A 24,763-nucleotide genomic window follows, 5' to 3' on the forward strand; every position below is an offset into this window, starting at 1 on the left:
CTCCGGTAAATAATACCCTTGTTTTAGACTTAATTTCCATGTGTAATTTTGTGGTTAGTTGCTATGTTTGTGATGACAAATCATATACTTGCACAGGATTTCTGGCACCCCTGTAAATTTCAAGCAAGTGCCCAAGTGTTAATTTACTATGGCTCCTCAAACAGCATACCTTTATTCTCCAAATCAGTGATCTAATAGTGTGCCCACTACATTGTTTTTGTTTGTTTGAAACAAGTGGCTTGCATATATATTCATTAAATTTTGGGCAAATGCAGATTCCTTGAACGTCCTTAACTTTTCCAGGTGAACCCAGGACTGAGATAAAAGCTTCACTTGAGGATGTCCTGACAGGTATATTTGATTTCCTATCTCTAAAACATCACCAAACCCAATGCATGCTAACCCTGCTGGTACATTGGAATCACCCTGGTAGCTCTATAAACACACGAATGTCTGGCTCCCACCCTGGACCATTTTGATTTAATTGCAGTGGGGTGCAGCCTGGACATCTGGATTGTTGAAGGAACACCTCAGGTGATGTTAATGTGCCGCAAATGTGGGGAGCCATTGAGCTAACTTCTGAACCCAGCACCTGGCTTGACTTCCTAAGATGGCAAGAATCTTCCTGAGATTCTTACAGGCACTCACTCATAAGAACAGTTCTTGGATTCCTTTTCCTGTGATGGCAGGCTCCGAGAGACTCTAGGAGTACAGATGTAAGTACACCCTCAAGATGTGTGCAGACTCGCAGTTCGGAGGAGCAGACATGTAAATGTGGAATGCCACACAGGAGGACAGGTAGCGTGATGAAGCATCAGGAAGGAAACCACTGCCAGCCGGAGAAGGCTTTGGACATAAGAGGTGCAATCAAACTGCATTTTAAAGGATATGAGAGAAGGATGGTCCCCAGGTGAGAAGGGGGAGAAAGGGCACTCTTGAGGCAGTAGGGGAGAAAATGAGGCAACGGGAAGCTGGAGGTACTGTGGTGGTGATGCCTGCATACAGCAGCACTCAAAGGAGTCCTGCGCCCGCCCTGCTCAAGTGCGTATTCCAGGTCTAGACAGGACATCAGTTTTGATGGAATGATTGCCATTGTGCTTTGTCAATGTTATGATCCCATCCTGACATCTCTGGAAGGAAAGGTAGTTTTTAAAACATTTTCTCAATAAATTCTTGTTTTAAAAAAGGTAACAAGTCCCAGTTGCCCTTCGGTTTTAGAAGCCATCTGCAATGGCTGTTCATTTCCTTTATCCAGCTCTCCTAAAATTAGTGTAAACACTGGACTTTCTTATGCTCAGCTTTTCTTTCTTTTGTCTATTAAACCCATATCACAAGCTAGCAGTGGGTATTTATATCCACCCCAGAGTATTTAGGAAGTAACTTTTGATCACTATCAATCTAACTATAACTGTAACTCCACTTATTAGGGAAAAACAAAACCAAAAAACCTAAGCCCTATATTTAGAGTTCATTATCATTTCTCCTTTATCTCCCCTGAAACATTCTCAGGACTTTTGCTGTTATTTCCTACAGTATGCCATTATTTGTTTGGTATCTGGTTGCCCTCCCAGTTTGAATAAGTATCTACATTAAGACTTCCAAAAGAGCCATTTCTAATGGCAACAATGCTTATTTAATGTGGGGTGGGAATGAGGGTGGGGAATGGCTCTGTGGCTTTTTAACTTCGAATATGATCTATTTAAATGTTCATGGAAAGCAGCATTTCGGAAAAATGAATATTATTCCAAATGTACTCCAGGACCCTTTCAAATACAGACATGTCTAGAGAGTTGTCTTAAATTTCTGTGCACTGGTGCACAAGGCTCATTCCATGCAACTGTACAGATGTATGGGCTAATTCTAAAATGGAAAATGATTTCAATTTGGACATCATCAGAATGTCTGAAAGCCATTCATCACCTCTGAGGCTTCTAAGGCTCCTCCTGGCTAGGCCCTGGATTTACTTAGTTTTTTATAGAACTTCTCTAGATAAGTGCTAATAGAACTTTCTGTAAGGTGGAAGTGTTCTATAATCTACACTGCCCAAGGTGATAGCCACTAGACACGTGTTGCTATGTGACTGAGGAACAATATTGTAAATTTCATTTAATTTCAATTAATTCAAGTTTAAATGATATAGCCGCCTTTCCCATTGTTACCTCCTTTTCACTTCCACAATATCTGAAAGGAATTGTTATTGCATTTAATAATGGAGGTTGGTTGCAAATAACACAGTGTAGGCTTTTTGCCCTTATTTGTTTATTTGTAATGTAAATACCACAAGGACAGTGTTTGGATTCCTGGTAGTAATAGCAGTGAGCAAGACATAGTCTCTGCTCTCATAGGACTTACAGTCTAATATGGGACACATTTATCATGTCAATAATTATCCAAACTGTTAATTGATTAAGATTGTGATGACTGTTATGAAGGAGAAATCCAAGAGTCTATGAGGGTATAAAATGGGGGCCAAACCTTCTTGTAGGATTATTCAGAAAATTTAATCAGAGTTCCATTTATTCACTAAACAAGAAAAGCAGGAGGCGGCTTTCCTTCCCCAATTTCAGTGCTAGGTCAGGCTGGCGGCAGGACCAGGGCTCTTAAGAGCAGGGCAGCTCACGTGTACCTTACCAACCTTGCCACGACCTCCAAAGATATGGGGTCTGTCTGATCTAGCTGCATGCATACACACACTGCAAATTTCTGAACTTGATGGAGTAAATTCTCCCCTAAACCATGAAGTTGTGATGATGTCAGTCACAGATAAGATGTGAGAAATAGGGTGCAAATGTTTACAGGATATTGCATTTCCTCTCCAATATCTGTTTTGACAAAGTTGTTTGGGCTCCAGCCCCAGCATTTTCCCCTCCATTCTTACAAATTTCTATTTGATCCATTCAAGGAATGATGTGGAAATCAGCCCTGACACCCCAGACAGACAAAATGAGACACATGAAAGCAAAACATATGGCTCAAATAGACATCCTTATATGGCCAACACAGACCATATTCCCAGAAATTCATATATAGAAAACACCACCTGCAGCTAAAGCCAAAAAACAAAAGAGTTGACATGACAAAAAGAGCAATATGCTACATAAACGGTGCTGCTTTAAGAGCACAGAGAGCCAACTGTATTTGAATTTAAAAAGATGGAAAAAAAGAGTATGTCCTCAGACAGTACTATGGTGGTAAGCATTGCTTTCCTAACACAGTCACTGGTGGAGGTGCCATCTCTTAAAAGCGTTCAAATTCTAAATGCTTTCTCTGTTTGTTACAAATCCATGTGCTATTCAGAACTCTGAATGTGTTCTAATGCTTTCAGGTATCTGCCTGCACATTTATCTTAATACGATGCCATCTGAAACATGTAGTAGTCCTTTTTTTTTTTTTTGAAGTCTTGTATTTCTGTTACAATATTTTAACTTTGCTACCTTTGTGTAGCCAGTCTACCTTCTCATGTGTTTATAAATTGCTGCACTCTGTTTTAACTGGCATCCACATGTGAAATAGTTGATGGATTTGACTTGCAATATTTCATGTTCCTGAGGTTTTTGTATTTTGAAACGTGGATTTACAAAGCTTAACTTTTTTCAATACTTGTGTACTTATTGCTACATATAAGATGGCTGTGTAGAATAAATTGATGTTTTTCTCCTTCCACCATGCTAGTTTATCCTCGCATATGTCTAGCAAGGTGGTATTTTCCTAATTATCTTTCCTTTTTCTCCTTTATTTTAAACTGGATTTACAGTGGCCAATGCTCACTGGTTATAATGAGTATCTTAGATGTAGATAACACACAGTAATTAAGTTCATCAGTGTACTATATTACTTGGAGGGTATAGACCACTGTGTGCCATTTTACTTATGTCATTTCTTATAATCATATAGTTCTGAAATAATGTGCTCGAGGGAAAATTAGTGTGTATTATGTGATTAATAGATACATAATTTTGCTGTATCTTTATTACTTATAGTAAAGTTCTTATTAGATATCTTTATCCTTATTTATTCTGTTTATCATTTTGCAAGGCCATGTCCATCCTTATTACGTGCTTTGATGTTTTATGTTTGAAAATTAGCTTGTAATTCCTGGATAAAAGGTGCTATTCAAATGTAAAGATTACTGTTTTAATTTCTACATTACATTAACTAGGACATTAGGAGACTAAGGCAATCAGGAAATTTTCAGTCTTATTTATTTGTGTAAATGATGGGATAAACATTTACAATATTTTATTGTTATGTCTTAATATTGATATTTTCAGTAATCCTTTTTTACTCTTTTTGCTCAAATTTTGTTTTGCCCAACAACTTTCTTTCCTTTTTTTTTTTTTAACATTTAATGAGGTTAATTTGCATGGATAAATTTTTTGTGTGTGGGTGGTCCACTTAATTTTTTTATCTTGCTATAGTTGGTAAATTTAAGTAGCATGATACTAGAATGCAGTGTCCCTACTAAAAACCAAGCAGGTTTCAGGGAGACATGTCAGGCATCTCCAGTGTTAAACACCTATTAAAATATCAATCTTGGAAATTCCTAATTTAACCTGTCATATTGCAAAAATCACTGTCATTATAGAGAGTATCGAGTACGATCCATGTATCTCTTTTAAATATCAAATGTTTTTTAAGTTAAGTACTTTTATCCACAATACCAACTCTTGACACCAGTGCTACCTTTTGCCAAGGTTGTGTATTTCCTTATTGTTTCTTATACTTTACCACACTTAAGCTTTTAAAAATGCAGTATCATTTGGGCTTTTTAGTAAAGATTGCCTTGTATTTATTTTGTTTTTGATAATGTGTTTTGTGTCTTATTATCACATGTTCTGTCTTTTGCTTAAGGCTTAGATTTATGTGCGCCAGGATTCTCGGTTGCCTTCCCGGATTTTGACTAACCTTTCCGGTTTGTGGGTGAAACTTGGGTGCCATTACGGTGATATATTTTCATTGTGTTTCTCCTAAACTTGTCCTCCCAGGAGGCCATTATTTCTTATACTTCATCTTCCGCTTTACCTTCTGTTTTTCTTAGATTTCTAATGTAAACAGTGTGTCTAAGAGTGTATTGGTAGCTTTAAAGAGCTTAATTTGCATATTTCCCTTATCTCAGTACTTGTGCTAACTTGTTGCTTTATCAGTAACAAAATGTTTACCTGATTTTTCTCTTTTCCCTACTAGTGTATTCTGAAAAATATTTCTTACATTTTTGTCTTTGATGATTAACTGCCTCCAGGGTTCTAAGATGTTTAAATCTAAAACCTAAGTCATACATGCTGCATCTCTATTTTGGGTGAAATTGTAATGTTCTTCATGTTTACGGGAGCTATATTTAATAGATCATGTAAATAAGAGTGTCATATTTACTATTTAACGTGCTACTGACCGTTTACCTAACTGGGCAGCTTACCCTAGATCACAGAAGTACTTATTGCTGCGACAGATCTATGTACCCACCCAAACTTTCTGCCCAGTGAAAATTACTTCAAGAATGGTGGCATCTTTCTCTTTGCAATAGTAAGTCGCGTCTCTTTCAAGCGACCCAAATTGTGTTTAACTTGGCAATGATGGGCCAAGTATTTGGGCCTCCAACGTGTCGTATGGCTCGGAAGCGAGGGAGTTTTGAACCTACCTCTGACGAGTACAGAAAGCTTACTTGTTTTATTGTTGGACCTTAATAGTTTAGGATTCCTCCTCTTTTAAGGGTAAATATTCACGAGAGCGTTTCAAGGATCCTGGCCTTTATTACTCCGCAATCGCTTCCGCACCCCCCGCGCTTCTCCGCAGAGATCGACCTCCCGATTGTCCCCTTAGCCACTTCCTGAAGGGCCCCCGCCTCGGTCCTCTGCGCCCGTCACCTGCCCGCCCGGGTGCCGGGGCCGCGCTCCCGCCCTGCCTCGCCTGTCCCCCTGGTGCCCGTCCGCGACGCTCCCGACGTACTCCTTTCTGTGGCTTTTGTGGCGTGTGGGCGGCCGGCTAGTGCTCCGGGCCCTCGCCCCCTCCTCCCTCACTCTCGCCCCCGCCCCCGCCGGGCCTGCCCCTCCTCCGCCGCCGCTCGCGCACCTGCCCCTGCGCCGTGCCGCGCGCCCCTCCCGCCCGCCGCCGCCGCCGCCGCCGCCGGCCGCCCCTCCTCCCCGGCGCCCTCCCCGCGCCCCGCGGCGGCCGGCGCCGGCCCTCGCGCAGCGCCCTGTTATTCTGGGTATTGTGTGTAATAAATGTCGGGCCGTTTCACTCTAATCAAGCTCATTACAAATTCTTGCGCGCCCAGGGCCGGAAATCGTGCGCTCCCCCCTCCCTCACTCATTCACTAGTTTCTTGTCTTTCTGCTTTTTAACTCGCCGCCCCCGCCCCCTCCCCAATCCCGGCCCTCCAGCCCGGGTTTTAATCCCCATCCCTCTCCGCCTCGCGTGCACCCTGCCCCCCGCCGCCTCCGCTCGCACCCCTGCCTCCTCCGCGCCCCCCTCCGCCGCCACTTGCTCGCTCGCTCCCGCTCCCCGGACGCGGCGCGGAGCCGGCCCCGCTGGGGAAGGCTCGGGCGGCGCGGGCGGCCGGGAGAAGGCTGCGTGCTCGGTGGTGGGGCTGCGAGCGGGTGATTCTGTATTAAAATGAGGAGGAGGAAGAAGAGGCAGCCACAGCGGCGGCGGCGGCGGCAGCAGCGGCAAGGAGGGCTGCAGCCCGGGAGGACGCGCGGCGCGGAGCCGGGCACGGCGGCGGCCGGGATGAGTCAACTCCTGCTTTAATGGGGGCAGAGCCGTCGCGGAGGGCGAGCGAGGGGGAGAGAGCAGCCCGTCCGGGGACTCGCGCTCACACGCACGCACACGCGCCCGCACGCGCGCCGCTCCCGGTGCCGCCCGGCGACCGGCCTCGCCTCCGCAGCCGCCGCGGCCGCGTCTAGCGGGGGGCGCAACCCAGCGCCGGGCCGCCCGCGCGCCGCCCGCTCCCTCTGTGTCGGGACACTCGCCCCCAGTTTTGCCGGGGTTTCCGGGCTTCTTTCCCCCAAGTCCCAGTGCCATTGTGGTGCTCGTTGTTTACCTCGGACTCTGGCTGAGTGAGAGCTTGGCGACTTTTTGGGGGGAGGGGGCGGCGAGGCGGCGGGGTGCCTCCGGTTCTCTCCCCTCCCCCTCCCCCTCGCCCCGGGCCTCCTCCTCTCTGCCCGCCCGCTCGGCCCCCGGACGCCCGCCGCCCCGCGTCCATGGGCAGCGAGAGGGTCCCCGGGGCGGTCGTCAGCGAGGGCCGAGGCAAAAGTGGCCTTTCAGTGCCTTTCCGGGGCTCTTTCCTTGACCTCCTGCCCCCCGCCCTCTCTCTTCCCCGGTGGGCGCCCGCGGTGGGGGTGCGAGGCTGTGGGAAGAAAGTTTAAGGTTTGTTAATATTAGTCGCAGTCGGTGGGGGGGGGGGTGCGGGGGCGACCGAAGGGAGGCGAGGTGGCCTTCCTCCCCGCGCTCCCGGGTTGCTGGGGATCATATCGCAAGTGACAGCCACAAGTAGACTTTCCGTGCTCACGGCGGAGAGCCCGCGCGAGCCGGAGGCACGGAGGGGCGCGGGGAGACCTTCTTCCCCTCCCGGAGACCTCGTCCGCAGTGATTTTTTTCTTCTTTTTAAGAGAATCCTCAGTTACCACCTCGCCTCCCCAGCCACCACCACAGTGTACAGCTCACAACGGGTTTTGCTTTGTTTTTACGATTTCCCCCCCAACGAATCACTTGTCAGATCAATTTTATCTTCGCCCTCCTCCCTACTTCCCACTCCCTCCTCCCCCATCTAAAACCCCGTTTTTTGAGGTTAGACATTTTACGAACCATATATGTTGTTTTTCGAATTGTGATTTTAAAAAAAAAAAAACCCTTTCTCATGGCTACTCTTCTAGACGTTTATTTCTGCCCTTCCCCCTTTTAGCGGGGTGGGGGTAGGGGGAAGAGAAAATAATACAATTTCAGGGGAAGTCGCCTTCAGGTCTGCTGCTGTTTTTTTTTTTTTTTTTTAATTAAAAAAAAAAAGGACATAGAAAACATCAGTCTTGAACTTCTCTTCAAGAACCCGGGCTGCAAAGGAAATCTCCTTTGTTTTTGTTATTTATATGCTGTCAAGTTTTGAAGTGGTGAGTTTCAGGTTGGTTTTGCTAATTTCACTCAGTAAAACTGCAGTGTTTCTGTTTCTAGATAGTACTTTGCTTCTTTGTCTCTTTAAAAGGTCACAGTGAAAGCTTGGCCTGGATCGTGCCGGCCATATGGAATGGATAAGGGCACAATCTCTTAAAATGTGATTATGGGGTTCTGTGAGGGCGAGGGAGGAGATCCAGCAAGAAACTCGCTGAAAAGGATCCCACACTGCAAAAATAGGTTCTTGAAACTGGAATTTCGTGCTTTTTCTTTTTAAATGAAATAATTCCTGTGTCTGAGTGTACTGTTTTATTCAGTCATTATCATATATGGACTTAATTTATGGACAGGGAAATGGGATTTTGAGAAAGTAGCCTGCTTTCAGTGTGCCAACCAGACGTTACACTAAAACGGGTTTTAAAATGTGTAACTCAAAACAAACTCTTCAGGCTGGCATCTGTTGAGACTGTAGTTAGTTCCCGTGCTGTCAGTCCAGCAGGCCCTGAGGAGGCTGCTCTTTGCAATTCCAAACTGACGTTTGGTGAACTTTAGCCTTGGGCATAGAGTTTAAATGAGTAAATTGGGTGTTTTATGTGCATGTAATTTTGCTTTATAATGTAAATCTTTTTTACTAGATGACTGTTTAATAAACGCTTATAGGTGGATATTCGGAGGACAATTTTGCAAGACCTTTATAATGTTTTGATTGTCAGTACATTAACTAAATTATAATCTATCACTTTCATTTCCTGTACAGTTGATAATGCTGTTAAGCCTCAGGACTAGTTAATATGTTTTGTGGCACTTTGATGCTGTTGTCTTTCTTTTTCTCTTAAATTGCCCCACGGGTTAAGTATTTTCTTTTCAAATCATATGTTTTAAAATTCATCTTCTGCTCTAGGGTAAGGCAACCAATTTCAGAAAAAGCAACTCTATTATAATCCACATGAAACGTTATAAAGAGTGTTTTGAATAAGTTAATAATCATCGCTTTTTAATTTTTACTTTCCACTGTAGTTAAATATAATGGAAAAGAGTAATCTTGGTAAAAAGTGGTTAAAAAGAGGCACATTTATTGTTAATGAACCTCATAACCAAAAACAGATGGGACCTCGATCAACGGTAAACCTCCAGTTCTCAGTGTGCCACCCTGGAGTACAAGGATAAATAGCCATTATTTCTCAAACTTTATAGTTTTCTACTGGCATTCTTAAGGTCCCTTTTAAACCCACAGATTACCAATGCTCCCTCCTTCCCATTCAGCTTTTTTTCTTGACTATAATGGACCAAATAGTCTATGGTTAAACAGGAAAAAAATGCTTAGGGTAAGGCCATGCTAATACAGGCTGGCTTTCTGCAAATCCAGATCTAAGTAGCTTCTTCGGTATAATAATTTTTATTTAAGTACAAGATATGTCAAATTACCAGACAGCTGGAAGAAAGTGGTAATTATCATATTCTCTCTGGTTTTCCTAAATATGATCTCCTCTCCCTTGTTGTTCATAGGCTCAGTAAAGTACCATGAAAGTTCATAAAATAATTCTCACCTGTTCTTATCAATTCTAGCTAAAACTGTATTTTAGAAGTGACTTTGATATGGTACTGATTTATTATAAACTGAAAATTGATGTCCAGTGTACAATTGAAAACACTTATCTGTTATTTTTTTTTGAAGTTAAGCTTCATCCTGAGAATATTTTTAAACACTGGTGATTGTGTTTTATAAAAATCATCACAGCTTTTTTAAAAAGCAGTTTGGCACTTTAATGTGCATGCCACCAAATGTTTTCAGGTGTTTTGCTATTTAAATTGTTAGCAAAATTCTATTACTAATGGGCACCTAAATATTAACTCTAAAACACATAAGTTGTAATGCTTCAATACCTGGGGTCTTTGAAGAATTCCTCCATTTCTGTTTGCTTAGGGATGAAATCCAAACTACATGTTTGAGCCAAGCCTTGGCTAGATCTTTAACAGTTCACATAACTCTCGAAACTTTGACAGAAAACTTTTCTACAAATTAACTTGTAAAGCCAAGGGAACTTTAAAATGCAGGTGTTGCTAACTTCTTTTGAGGGGGGGTGTATGTGTATGTGTGTATGTGTGTGTATCATAAAAATTAAACTATATGTAAAAATGTAAACATATGCATCAGATTGAATCCATTTGGACTGTGACAATCCATCCTTGAAGGTTGTGTTGGCTGTTGTGTTCTGTAATGAGTGTCTAATTGTTAAAAATCAGAACTGTATAAATACAATTTATTTTCTTTTTAGCTATATTTGTGGTAATTCTTCTAAAAGTCTCCATTTCCACCCACTTAGTTCAGTTGGTAGGTGACAAATTACCTTTTTATTCATGTGTGTTGGTAGTTCCCACAAATAATTCTGTTAGCTTGAATGGAAATGTAATGCTGTTATCTAGAAACAGAATAACATGTTCATTATATTATATATAGTTAAGCAGCCTTACAAATACATTATATTTGTGGAGAAAAATATCTAGGGATAAAATATTTACATGGTATGTATATATACACATAAACCTCCACTCATATAACATGTCTTCTTTTTAAAATTCTGGCAGGTGATCTTTAGAGAGTAACTGAGTATGGATCATTTGAACGAGGCAACTCAGGGGAAAGAACATTCAGAAATGTCTAACAATGTGAGCGATCCGAAAGGTCCACCAGCCAAGATTGCCCGCCTGGAGCAGAACGGGAGCCCGCTAGGAAGAGGAAGGCTTGGGAGTACAGGTGCAAAAATGCAGGGAGTGCCTTTAAAACACTCGGGCCATCTGATGAAAACCAACCTTAGGAAAGGTAACTACTTTCAAGCCAAATCCTGGAAAGCTGTGAGCCCTTGTGTCTACCCAAGGCTACTTTTCTGTGGGGGAGGAGAGACAGAACATGTCTTTGTATGTTCTTTTCCTTGATTATCTTGCTGATGTGAAATTAGTTACCTTCCAGTCTGCTTGTGTCAGTCACATTTTGTAATGTAGGCTCTGTGCTTGAAGTGGAGCATCTTCCTCTACTATAGCATGAAATCAGTGGACATTTTGGATGATAAGTACTGAATTAAATATAATGGTCTTGGTTACACAAGGCTCCCATTGATAAGGTGTTACTGTAGTGGACGGTGTAGGGAGCTGTTGCTTAAATTAACCCTGATTAAGAATGAGAACACATAGGTTGAGTATTGCCCTAGTTTTTTCATAGGATTACTAGTTGTAAGGCAGTTTCAGAGATAATGGAAATTTTATGTGATATGATGGAAAAGTTCTTTGATGTCATTTTTTAGTGGTTTGTTTTTTTAAGAGCAAATTCATTATTTAGCACTGAAAAACCTGATGATTCTAGTTTTTGACTTTTGCTCTGATTGGGTATTTTGGATAAAGGAAGGGCAGATTTAGGCAAGTTTATAAGGGGAGGGTGTATAACTGTGACTCCTTTCTACCAATTTTATATTAAATTGAAGTTTAACAACTTTGTGGTCAACACTTTTTTTGTAAATTGGTGCCTTGTACTTGGTATAATTTGTGTGCCTCATAATGGTCTTTATTTTGTCTCTGAATAACTGTATAGGATTGAGATTTTTCCTTAGATTTGCTAAGCAAGGGATAAAAATGCATCTTTTAGCAACCAAAAATATTAAGTAGATAAAGTTAGAAGGCAGAGGAATTTCATTGTGTTTGATGCATAACATTTATCATACAATCATTTATTTTTTCCTTGGTTTGGCGAAAACAAAGAATATATTGATCCTGAAATGAACAGACACAGCAGTCCGTATTGTTAGATCTTTATCTATTAAAAATGGAAAAACAGCACTTCAGCAAATTCTTTGGCCTCTACTCATGATTACCCTATTTATTGATTGTTTGCCAAGAATGTATGCATCTTAAGAAAGCCAGGGTAAGAGCATTAAAAATATAATTTATTATGGCTTTTCAAACAGAGTGCATTAATATTGTACTGTGAAGCACTAGGGCTCTATAAAAAAGACTTTCTGACGCCTGCAAACTTATAAGTTCCATAAATTCCTAAATAGGAGATTTCAGCTGTCTCTGGTATTATGTGATATTTGCACAGCAAACTTTAATGCCAGGACAGTTTTAGACAAGGATTCTACAGACTTCACTGCTCCTTATGGCAGACGTGCTGTTTACACAGGCTCATAAACCTTCAGCAAAAGCTTCTAAGACTGCCTCCAGGTTTAAATCATGTGGTATTTTTAGTATTCAGCAGTGACCAGTGCACTCCCCTTTTAATGCTGGAAGGTTATGAAGTTGCTGTAGTTGGAAGTCTCACCAAACACTAGCACAAATAATCAGACGGTTCAGAGCAGGCTCCTGTTCAGCATTATTCCAAGTATCAGGAAGGCAACTGTGACAGTTTACTAGAAGATTAAGCAGCTAGATTTGGAATTAAATGATACTATTGTCACTTTATCAGCAGCCACCTTAATTATTTACAGGATACCCCTAAATAAAGTCCAAAATAAATCCAACATATTTCAATCGTTTGAAAAATCTACAGTTATTTCATAGGTCTAAGGAGCAACATAGCGTAGACCATGTCTGTATCATTCTATAAGAGGAAAAATCAATGCGTATGTTTTTGTTGTACTAACCCAACTCTTTAAAGCCATCAGGACAGGGGGAGGAGAAACTAAAGTACAGTAATTTCACTTCCTCCTCAAATGCTTATTTTTTTTTAAGCATTGCATTCAGAGTGACTTATTTTTAAAATGCAGTTTAATTGGGGAAGGTTCTCTGCTTACTTCAGACAACAAAATTACTAATGCCTTTTGGTGGTGGTAGTCGTGTTTTGTTTTTGTTTTTGTTTTTTTCATCTTATTTATTATGTGCATGGTTTCTGTTTGACAGGTGCTAGATAAAAATGTAGCTGAGATGAGAAAGCACTACTTAAGAAAAAGGGGTTGTATGTTTTTCTTTATTTGTTTAGGAAATTTTGCCAAAGTACCTTTAAGCCAAGGAAGAAATCACCAGTTTGGGTATGGCTATTTTTGCTGTGGTCTCTCCAAGTCTTCTGATCCCTGACAGGTTCTCTCTCTGGTATAAAGCAGCTGAATGAATGACAAGGATATTGGCAAGCACTGCAGTTTGTTTTTCATGCCTACCCTGTTGGGTACCTCTGAATGAGTTTGTGAGCTTTCCTAAGTAAACCTAAAGGGGTTTATTTGCCAGAGCTAGAATCTCTTGTGAACAGTTCACTAAAGCTTTGGTGAAGATGCACATGTACAAAAATGTAACTGTTTTACTGCTGGCTTTTGTTCAGCAGAAACCACCAAATAGAGCATTTTTAAAGGGCATCTCTGGTGTCAGGAGGAAATCCTGATTTTTAGCTCTGGTTGGTATGCACCAGACATCTACCAGGAGTTGGTAGGATTCTATGAGTCTGGAGGGCAGAGCTTATGGAAGCATTAATGTTATAGGACTAATTGGGGACCCTGGGTGCCCTGTTAAAGTAACCCTTGTCATCATTTATGCTAAAGATGATACCCTCCTGGCAGTTTGCCACGGTACAGTTCAGATGCATCTGCTTTTAACCCTTTTCAGTTGAGCACTGGAAATCTGACGGTGCGCTGCATAAACACTTTGAGTGCTGCAGCATTCCGTGATTTCAGTTTCTGGGAGTCTTTTCTAACAGTTATGTGATCTGTGCTTATTAATCATCTGGCTACTGAGTTGTTACAGTGGGTTAAAGTAAATAATGAGTGGACACATCAAATCTATGCAGATTCCTTTATCTTAATATGTCCTGATGAGGCCAGTTCCCTTTTCTCTCTCTAATTTTTATCCTATTTGCTATATCAAAAATTGTTCATTTTAAAGACGTATGGTTGCTGTGATGGTATCTTTTTTAGTCAGGTAGATTAAATGTTTAGCCATAAAATAAATCTTATTTATCTATATTATTCACATATTGAAATCACATTTTGAACATCAGTTTGGTTAAGTTTTGTGTTTCTTTTATGGAAGTGTTAAAGCAGTTATCTTAGAAAAGGAAGAAAATGTTAATAATTTTATAGTCAAAGGTAATTTGGAGACAGGGAAAGTTTAATATTTACAAAAGTGTTTAGGAAGCATGAAGGTGGGTTCTTCTGAAGACAACTGTTGTGACTTACATTTGCACACTGTCTACCACTCACAGCAGATCAAGACATTTCTCTCTCATCAGCATTATTATCTGATCAAAAAGGTAATTCTGCATTAATTGTGAAAAATGCACTGTTAACATTAAAGCAGAGGTCAAGTTACCTTAGCACCAAGTTTACTTTCTATTTAAATATTTCTCTTACAACTTTAAAAAATAAAAGAGTGTATATGTCTGTGCATGCTGCCTGTATTTCTGTGCCCTGTCTGCCTTGGAAACAGTCTCCCCTTCTCCCACTGTTGTGAAGATGTATTTTCATGGCTTAGTTTTTCCTCCCCCCAGATTGTATTTCTGAAGATTGTTGGTTTGCGTCTTCTTTTCTCTGTCTCTTTGATAGGAACCATGCTACCAGTTTTCTGCGTGGTGGAACATTATGAAAACGCCATTGAATATGATTGCAAGGAGGAGCATGCGGAATTTGTGTTGGTGAGAAAGGATATGCTTTTCAACCAGCTGATAGAAATGGCATTGCTGTCTCTGGGTTATTCGCATAGCTCTGCTGCCCAGGCCAAAGGTAAATAATGCATATGTTGGGTTGGAAAAATAGCTTAGCATCCTTTGTTTACCTTGCAGAGAAAGCACTGAATGTTTTTATTCAAAGAATACTCAAAGCCTGAGTATTACATTGGTTCCTTATAGACTGTGGCTTTAAAAAATTGGCTTAATTCAGTTTGGTTTAGTTAACACACATTTTGCTTGTGTGGAATGTCGAGGTAGATTTTTTTTTTAAATTACTTCAGCTGAATCATTAGTATGCTTATTGACCTTAATAATCTGCTCCGCTGAGGACCCACAAGGAAGTGAGGAGCGTATTTGAGCAGATGGACTGTTGAGAGTCAATTTGCATTTATGACTGAATATCTAGTTCTGTTTCTTTTATTCTGTTTCTGATGGTTTTATGGGCTGTAAAGTATTTTTCAATGCTGATTCCCATTGCAATAGAGAATCTTATCTAAATTGTAAAGCCATTTAGAACTGGTTCAGCTATGTCTTATTAGAACTTCCTGTAAGTTAGGAAAATGTGGCCTATGCATAGGTTTTATTAATGGGGTTTTATTTCCAAAATAATAAACAACCCTATTGTCATTTACATAATTTCACAATTTGGAAAGCTAAGCTGTGAATATTTTCATTGACCTGCTTTTTAGAGGGAAGGAAATCATTCAAACAGAAATAACAGTATTGCTTGTGGTAGGGGCAGTGAAAAAAATAAAAATAAAAAGACCTCTCATTATATATATTATCTGAAGGGTGAAATATTTAGTGACATATTCTCTTTATCTGGAATAGGGCTAATCCAAGTTGGAAAGTGGAATCCAGTTCCACTGTCTTATGTGACAGATGCCCCTGATGCTACAGTAGCAGATATGCTTCAAGACGTGTATCATGTGGTCACATTGAAAATTCAGTTACACAGGTGAGTCAGGACAACAATTCTAGGGCAAAACGTTCCACTTAACCTGATATTTTGAAATAAAGCATCTCTAGTCAGCTTTCAGTTTTTATTTGCTCTGTGTTTTAGAAAGGTTCATCCAAATTGATTTTGTTATCTTACCCCTTTTGCTTTATTTTCCTGACTTCAGTGTGTATTTTAAAAGCAGCACCCCCCAAGTTTGTAGGTTTGGGCAGGATATTAAAAGACAAGACTTTTATATTTAGTCAATTATATGATGCATTACAAGAAGGCATTTTACATAAAGTTTACTTAAGAGAAAAATATTTTTGCATATCATGAACAGTGTGCCATCTGTGTACATTTTGTGAAAGAATGCCTTATTCACTAGTGCTACCATGTTATTTATTTATATACTTTTTACCAATTTAATTTGTATGAACAGAGTCACGAAAGGGAAACGGCTGATACGTTAATGCTTTTCACGATGGCTCGTGAGAAAGCAGTACACCTTAAATTGTCTTCCCAAGCGCATCAGAGCAGGAAGGTAGAAGTAACATGAAAAAATAGCCACCACAGGCAGCTGATGTATAATTCATGCATCGATACAGCAGATGTGTTGTATAAAGTAATTAACTAATCGGAACAATCAGGAGACCGAGAGCAATCTCCAGATGCATCTGTTTGATGCGCAAAATGAAATCTGTCTGTCTTAAAGGAATGTTTTGCAGCGGGATGCAATCTTGTAATAATCCCCTTTCTAATCTATGTCTCAAATAGTTGCCCCAAACTAGAAGACTTGCCTCCCGAACAATGGTCGCACACCACAGTAAGGAATGCTCTGAAGGACTTACTGAAAGATATGAATCAGAGTTCGTTGGCCAAGGAGTGCCCCCTTTCACAGGTACTTAGCATAGCATGTCATAAATAATAAGTCATGGGCAGCCATGGTCCGAGGTTGTTGGGGCTCCATAATCTAAAGCAACTGGTATCTGAAGCAAGACATTGCCAAAAATGCAAAGTGCCGTGACCACTGGTGACTTTTAAAAATATGCCTGATTCATTCTGAGCAGCCTTTACGCTTTTTCTCCCTTGGGGAAAAGGGTGAAGGAAAAAACAGCTCAGCAGAAGACTACACTAGCTTGTTTTTAGATTCCTCTTCTGAGTGCTCTGAGCATGGAAGCTACGTCCTCCTAAGCACTCTTAATTTAAGAAAGAGGAAAGGTGGTGTACCTTGCAGGAATCTTCAGTGACTGGAAATGGCAGTGTGTTAATGTGCACAATTTCACCGTGCTACCTGGAGAAGGGTACAGTTTTGGATTATTTTACTCATTAAAAGAGAAAGAAAGTAAAGAGCATTATTTAAAATAATTATAAAATACAAACAAATCTCTTCCCTGTAACTAAAGGTTGAATAGTTACTGTTCCTTAGGATTTTGCCACTAGTTTTGTGGCATTGATTTACCTTTTTTTTTAATTAGTGGAATCTAATTTTTTTCTCTGAGATACCTGTCATACCACCAGTGATTTTTGAAATGAGACAGAGACTTATTATTATTGTATTGGAGTTTTTAGAATGAATTTTGGTGGAGGACAGCTAAAAGTCCAGAGATTGCCCTTGTTTCTTAATTTAAAACCAAAGACCATTTTTGATAATGCTTAGCTTATTTAAAATAAAAAAGGGAGAGTGCTGTGATTCTATTCCTGGTGGGCTTCAGATGTGGTCACTGCATACATGTGGGTATAATGTCCTCAGTGCCCAAACCCAGGGTAGGGTTACTCCCTGACACAGTGTAATTGAAGTGCTACTTAACTAGATCCTTGCTAATTTTTTAAGTTTTTCTTTCAATTCAAGCTTAAATGTAATTCTGCATATTAGTCTGGTAGACCTTTTGACTTGAACGTTCTGCCTGCTGTAAGCATTTCTGCAATTGGAATATTCTCAAAATGTAGTTCTAATGTGATGCTCGTGAAGATATGGCGTACCTTTGGAAGGAAGATAGGCTTTTGTGCTGTTTCATGAAAACGCCATGCACTTCAGGTTTGCTGCATTACCATCTGTCAGCTTTTGTTATTTGATAGTTGGTAGCAATGATAGGAATGAAACAAATGAATTAAGTTTATAGTTAATCGTAGCTTTCTATATTCTTTTAGGGTAAGCTTTAGCCATAGGTGAAATATTCTCCATTGTTAAGTGTCAATTTCTCCAAAATCAGAGCAAACTCTTTTTTTCATTTTAGCTTATCTCCTGTCTTCACTCCATCACTCTTGTAGTAGAGAGGATATAAAATTATTACCAAGTAAAAGTAATTTAAATTAATTAAACAGTTAAATCAATAGGATAATATTAATGAGGCAGGTGACTCATAACTCTGGGACTTTGAGTTTTGTAGGCAACTCCAGATAATATGTCACTTGGTTACTAGCATTTGAAATTTTGCCCTGTCCTAGAAATAAACTTTTTTTTTTTTTTTACTCAGAGGTAGAATATGTATAAACACTCAGTATAAGAACCTCATGTATCTTCAGGTTACTAAATGTCCCATTGATTTTGGAAGTAAATTCAGGCAAAGATTGAAGGCATGTACTGGGAGCTGGAGAAGATGGTGCCAGTGCAGGTATTTATTAATACATAGGCAGTGAGAACTAATTGTTAAATGACATTCACATTTAGCCAATAAGCTTCACCTCCCTGTAGCTTAAAAATATCATTGTGAACTTAATGTTACCATGGGAAATGAATTGAATACAGGCAATAACGACATTAAACAGAATGACAGTGAAATTCAGGACTTGGTTTTGGAGTCATACATGGGTGAATTTCTATAGAAAGGCCTTCAGCAGAACACGTGGCTGCATGTAACTGGAGAGTGTGCTGTAATCATTAAGAGATGACACCAGGCTGTAACTCCAACATTGGTTGTAATTACAACCGTACTTCCTTTAAAAGAATCTTTTGAGATATTATGTGAAGCTTAACAGTGGCAGCAAATATTTGAAATTAATTTAATATTTAACATCATGAAAAAATACAGCCTGTTCTTTCTAAATGAGGGAGTTATTTGTATTCTGCTGCATTGTGTTCTTTTCTTTCTCTAGAATGAATCTGTGAATCTGATACACAATTCAGAATGCTTTCATAATGAACTGTTTTCCATTTGCTTCTTTATTTTCTTTTCTGTCATGAGTTATTAAAGATGAGAAATCCAGAGGCCTCCTTGAGGCCTCAGCCCAAAATAAATGCTGAGCTTGGCAAAACTTCTCTTTTTTGCCCCCTCTGGTTGAGATTTGGTGATGAAGATGCTGTGGTGATAAATGCCTCGCAAATAAATATGCCTCAGTCTCAAACAAAACAGGGCGTAACATTAAGAGATGCTAAGTGTTAAGACTTTTTTTTACTCCCTGTGGAGTTTTTATTCATTCACTCAAGAACTTTGAGCTTACAATTCAGCATATACATTTTGCTGTACCTTAAGGGTTTTGTTCAATGTTATAAAATACCCGAGTAATGAGTATGGCTGCAAGGTCCCTTACTATTATGCTTAGTAGAATGTCCATCCTATGGGCAAATAGATTCTTTTTGCAGTCTAGGGTTCAAGAGGGAATGGGAAGCCAGTAAGAATTTGCCCTGGGGTGTCTTAGAAGCCCAGTCTCCAGTGCTCCTAGGAGGATTGTCCCATGCTTGCTGAGTTCGTTTGAGCTTGGGATCTCAGAACTAGATTTTATCCTTCCTATACTTCTCTGTGATCAGAAGGAGCTGATGACCCTGGAGATCACAGTCAAAATGCTGGTTAGTGACTGATCCAGAAGTCCTTTCCCAGTGATAACTTCTAAAGAAAGTATTGATTTAAAAAATGTATACTTATACTCATGTTTTGGTGCACTAATGTTTAACAATATTTGCAGTTTTCTCCAGCTACAAAAATTACCTAAGTGCACATGTGGTTTGATTTATAACTTACACCTCTTTTTCTGTTACTGTTTTATTATAAGTCTGCCCACAGAGATTGACATCCATTTATTAAGTTTTTGTATCACATGTTCATTTTTGTAAAACATTCTAAAACATGAAATGCTTAGCTCCTTATAGATCTAAGGTTTGGCATTTGTTGTTACTTTTGCTTTCTCAGTGGATGTGTTCAAATAGGTCAAGTTGTATTCTGAACTACAAGTAGGGAGAGAATAAAGTCTGACTTGGGGACAAGAAAGCCTGTGGTAGTGAGAACATTGGCAGTATGGATTTGGGAGGCAAAGTGGGAGGTAAAAAGAGTATACACTTTGAGTTATAAGAAGACATTGCATTTTGATTTTAGTTTTCCGTGAATTTTAGAAATTGAACTTAAACACTGGATAAGTATCTATATATGTATATATACAATACAAGGGTAGATTCATTTTTTTAAAAATACCATAAGGAAGAGATCAACTACTACTTTCCCAACCTACTGTCTTCCTTCTAAAAATATTTAGGTCACATATTCCTAAGAGATTTTAATCTGCTATATGCATTTTTAACCACCACCCCTAACACCCCCATACACATTACAGCTTATGCATTTTTAAGGCACTGGTTGGCTTCCTGTTTCATTTCTCACTTGTGGAAAAGTAGCTACAAACCCAAGACCTACGTAAAGTGAGTAAAAACTGCCATTGGTATTTTCAAGTAACAAAAAACATATAAAATAAATTTAAATTTGAACATTCCATTTAGAGGTTGTATTGAGAAAAATTAATTTTTGGTTTTCCTTTTCCTGACAACTTCTAAGGCTCTAATATGTGACAGATGTTTATCAGGTACTAGCCAACAGAAAAAAAGAAATTGCCCTGCCCACCCAAAGCTTAGCATTTAACCACAATGATTCTCTGAAACTTGACAGTCATTTCCATAGATATTTAATAAACCTTTGTGTTCACTTGATTTTCAGTCCCTATTATGCATAACACTGGAGCAGCAATTTAAAAATCCCTATCTGTTATGCTATAGACATATTTTTTAAACTGCACTTTGTGTTATTTTTTTCATAGTTTTTAGACCGGACTGACATTTCTGAAATTTTTAAAATAAACATAATGAAATAATTGCATTCTCCCAAGAGAACACCCAGCACCAGCATTCATATTATATTTCATGTGAGCGGCTAACCTATGACATTTATTCACATATCCACATATTTATTCATTCAAAAATATGTATTGGCAGTCTGTTGTGTGCAGGATACATAGGCATCCTGTTTCCTGTGTAAGAATAAGGATGATACATCTTAGTAGTTGAAATCATAATAGCTGTTCTTTCATTTAGTGCTTGGTTTATCACGACTGTATGCATATCTCTAAGTGGTAGATAGTTTTATATCCCCGTTTTCAGTTGACCCTGAGGCATAGATACATGTTTAAACAAGTCCCGGTGGTGAAGCTGCTGGTAAAGCAGAGGGGCAAGAATTCATACCCAGAGCCTGTGAGGGTCACCAAGTATCCTTGGTCACACATATATAGATTAAAGGGGCTCTTTCTTTAAAATGTTTTCTCAAATTAATTGGATGTGTTTTACAAAATACTAGAATGTCTCAATAGTGCAACTACTTAACATTTTCCAACTGTGTTTATTCTCACTCCTGATATTTTTCTGTAACATGTGGTTTATTTTTGTAGTTTTGATTTTGGTTTTGAACCTTGACTTGCTTTAAAAGTACCATTGTTTTGTGCCCCTAATTTAGAGCATGAGGGGTGGTTTAGACCACAGAGACTGACTTCTGGGATCATGTGGTATTTGGGAGGCTCCAGAAGGTTTGACTGTCACATGTCCAGCGGCTGCTTCAGCCTCTTGCATCCTTCTGGATCGCTAGGTATAAGTGAGCTAATAGCCCTTTGTTTGAACCCAGGGACAGTGGTTGGCATTTGCATTGGAAACAGCGGGCAGTTGAATCTCTCAAGTCTATTTGAAGGTATAGACTTAGTCATCCACTGGCCTGATTTGATGGATGAGCATGTAACTGGCAGGCTCCATTTAAAGAAAGTTTTCCTTTTTTTAAATTACAGAACTTTTCCTGGTCCTTAGCCTGCTAGCCATGGGAATCTGAGGTTGATCTGCTTTGCCTGTGACAAAGTACTTGGTACTAATAGGATTTTATTACCATTTTAAGCAGTTGTATTAATGGCAAGATCATAAGGAAATGGTAGACCCCTTTTTAAGGGTAGTTGTGTGAATTGCCAAACTCCGAGTAATTTTTTCTGCCTTTTTTGAACCAGTTATTTCTTTGTTCCAGTGTTTCTTTCAACTTAGACAGTGAGATATCTGCCCTGTGATACAGTATATAGAACCTACAATACAAGTGTCCTCCAAATTGCAAGTTTTCCTTTTGAATCTCATACACCAGGCTCATTTTAAGCTGATTTAGACACATAAAGATTTTACTGTAGCTTGATGTTAGTTCTCTGTAACCTTTCAAATATATTAATCAAAAAAGCCAAACTTAATAAAGCGTCTAACTTAAAATGGACTGATCTCAAATATTTTATAGCTACTATCTTTTCACAATAGTGAAACATAAAAGACTTGAAGCCACGCCAATTTAGAGAGTGCCTGACAATGTGTAAGTACTTCATTTCCACTTAATAGATTTTTACCTATGCTTTGTTTTAGATCTGAACAGGTTTCCTTTGACCTCAAAATCACTAATGCAAGGAAAATTACCATATTATGAGAGCATTTCTCCTTTTTTCTTCTGATTTGCAGAATAATAAATACTGCCAAAGCTTAGGAGTAGACCTGGCCTAAGAAAGCCTATTAAATGATATTTTCTCATAGGTATTTTTTTAAAGTTAAATCATGCTAATCAGTCAGATTTTCTTGCTAAAACAGAGCTAGTTTTAGAGTATTTTTTGAGTGTCTTTTTCTGCAATTACTACTTGAATTTCAAGTTGGGCTCTGTCAGGATTGCTTTTTAAGTCTGCTTTATTTCATGTCAGATTTGGGCTCCAAACAAACTCATAAACAAACACAAAACCTTAAATTCAGAATAATCAAAACAAACAGCTACACCACCCAATTTTTTTCTAATTTCATTGGAAACTGCTTGATCATAACGTGCTCTGAGTATAAAAAACATAAGAGAGCCTTTAACATAACAGGAGAGAGCCTCAGCTTGGTTCTGCAGCTCGTTGCCAATTGAAGTAAGGAATGCTCTGGCTGTTGGGACTTTTAAATCTAGACTTAAAAGTTATTTGTTCTGTTTAGCATTTTTAAAATGATTCTATTAGGAATTGTATGTGCTTCAGTTTTAATTTTAACTCATAATGATTCTAAAGCACCCTGGGATGCTTGCATGAAGGGCGCTTCAGAAACATAAGGTTGTGTTGTGTTCTAACATGCAGCATTATTACAGGGTGCTTGCTGGAGTTTCATCATGGACAGTTCATAGGTTGCAAAGTTCCTCCTTGTAGAGAAAGTGGCTGACTTCCTCTAATTTTTTCTTTCTCTCCTATTTTCAGGCTTTATCAGCTTTAATTATCCTTTTCTGTACTTTATTCTTTTTAAAAATACTGGTTATCTTAGATTGCTATATCTTTCCCTAAAAATGCCAGTGTGATGTACTTTACTCAGAGGGATTAAAGATGCCAACAGCTGATATGTTGAAAGTTAAGAAAAGATGAAAGCTTTGTTAGCACTATTTGAGATCACATTCTTACCGAGATGACAAGACAGGGTACTTCATCATTGGGTACCACCAACTGTCCTAGGCTTTGCCCATTTTACTGTTAGTCCAGCATTTATCCCAAGGCAATTAAAAAATGAGGAGCTAACTGAAACAAGTATTAACTGTATTAAACAGATATTAAAACTGTATAAAACAAATATTAAATATGTATTTCCCAAAATCTATTGAACTCCTGGGTTAGGTTAACAAGACAGATTTCATTTTCTTTTTATTTTTTAGTAGAACTATTTCTTGAAGTAATATATTTCTTTAGCAGCTTCATCCTGTCACTTTTTATGTGAATCTTCGTGTGTCATTGCTCTCTGCCTTCACTTTAATTAGTGAGCTGGTAGCAGTCATGTAGGAGTCAAGAATGTGAGTGCGGTCAAACTGGTGGTGTAAGCTCAGCAAGTGACCCTCCAGGTCCTTTCCTCATCTATAAAGTAGGGAGATAATAGTACAAGCTTTTCAGGATTGTTATGAGAATTACATGAGTTAATACTTGTAAAGTCTTTAGAATGATGCTCAGTTCTAAAGTGTACAGTAACTTTAGTTTTGCTAAAATGTGGGGATTTATAGCTTGAAATTTCACTGATGGGTGCTGTGTGATCTAAGAAACTTGGCTACTATATAGATTTTGATACACGCTGGAAACAATGGCAAAATTAGAGGACTGTGTTACAACACATTGTCACCCTGAGGTACACTTATCATCATCCTTAGAATAATTATGAAGTTCTGATGTATTTCAAGTGGAGTGGGGGAAAGCTCAAGCCTTGTGTTTTAAATAAGCACATTTACAAATAAATACTTTGGACTAGACAGCATCAAAGAGGATAGAGGTCCCTTGGGGGGACTGTAACCTGAAAGTGAGTTTAACTCAGTGTCCTTTCCTTTAACCCCCTCTTCTCCCACTCTCCATACCCAAGGCTTCCTCCTCCCTTTGTGGACCCATCATAGCACTTTCCACACTGTTCTGAAATTCTTTGTGGACTAAGTACGCTCTCTGCCCACACTGTAATTGACTATCACAAAGGAGCTGAGTGTTACTCATCATCACAATTGTAGATCCTCGCACACAGTAGGGTCACAGGTATACTTGGTAAACCAAAATAGTCTTGTAGGATTTTTACCATGCTAGTTTTATGACCAGTAAGCCATGTCAGTAGTTTTATTAGTATTTTATACTCATCTGTAGTATCCTACCATACAAAATATTTTCCATTATACTTAATTCTGAATTTAGTTTACCTAACTAAGAGCAAACTACTTCTGAATTTTTCTTTAAGAATTGATATTCCAGGCTGTCCCATATTTTTGCTTATATTGTAATGTCCTTGACTCTATGTATAAAACTTACATGTTTGTAAGTAAAACAGTAGTCTTGGAGGTACAAGGG

General features: G+C 39.2%; 1 protein-coding gene across 5 annotated transcripts in view; it reads left to right on the forward strand.

Moving 5' to 3' along the window:
* The window catches only part of SATB1 (SATB homeobox 1), a 93,512-nt gene that overhangs the window by 12,796 nt on the left and 55,953 nt on the right, over positions 1-24,763 (forward strand). For 2 of the 5 annotated variants that reach the window (XM_036901037.2, XM_057492412.1), the window contains exons 1-5: positions 7,035-8,098; positions 10,686-10,920; positions 14,615-14,791; positions 15,568-15,694; positions 16,451-16,574. In XM_036901037.2, coding sequence (XP_036756932.1) covers positions 10,710-10,920; positions 14,615-14,791; positions 15,568-15,694; positions 16,451-16,574 — 639 coding nt within the window. In that variant the 5' untranslated portion in view covers positions 7,035-8,098; positions 10,686-10,709. Of the gene's footprint in view, positions 1-7,034; positions 8,110-10,685; positions 10,921-14,614; positions 14,792-15,567; positions 15,695-16,450; positions 16,575-24,763 lie in introns of those variants that run through there. The other 3 variants (XM_036901039.2, XM_036901041.2, XM_036901040.2) reach the window with 3 other exon arrangements.

The sequence above is a fragment of the Manis pentadactyla genome, chromosome 14 (assembly GCF_030020395.1).
Source record: "Manis pentadactyla isolate mManPen7 chromosome 14, mManPen7.hap1, whole genome shotgun sequence".
Classification (NCBI taxonomy): domain Eukaryota; kingdom Metazoa; phylum Chordata; class Mammalia; order Pholidota; family Manidae; genus Manis; species Manis pentadactyla.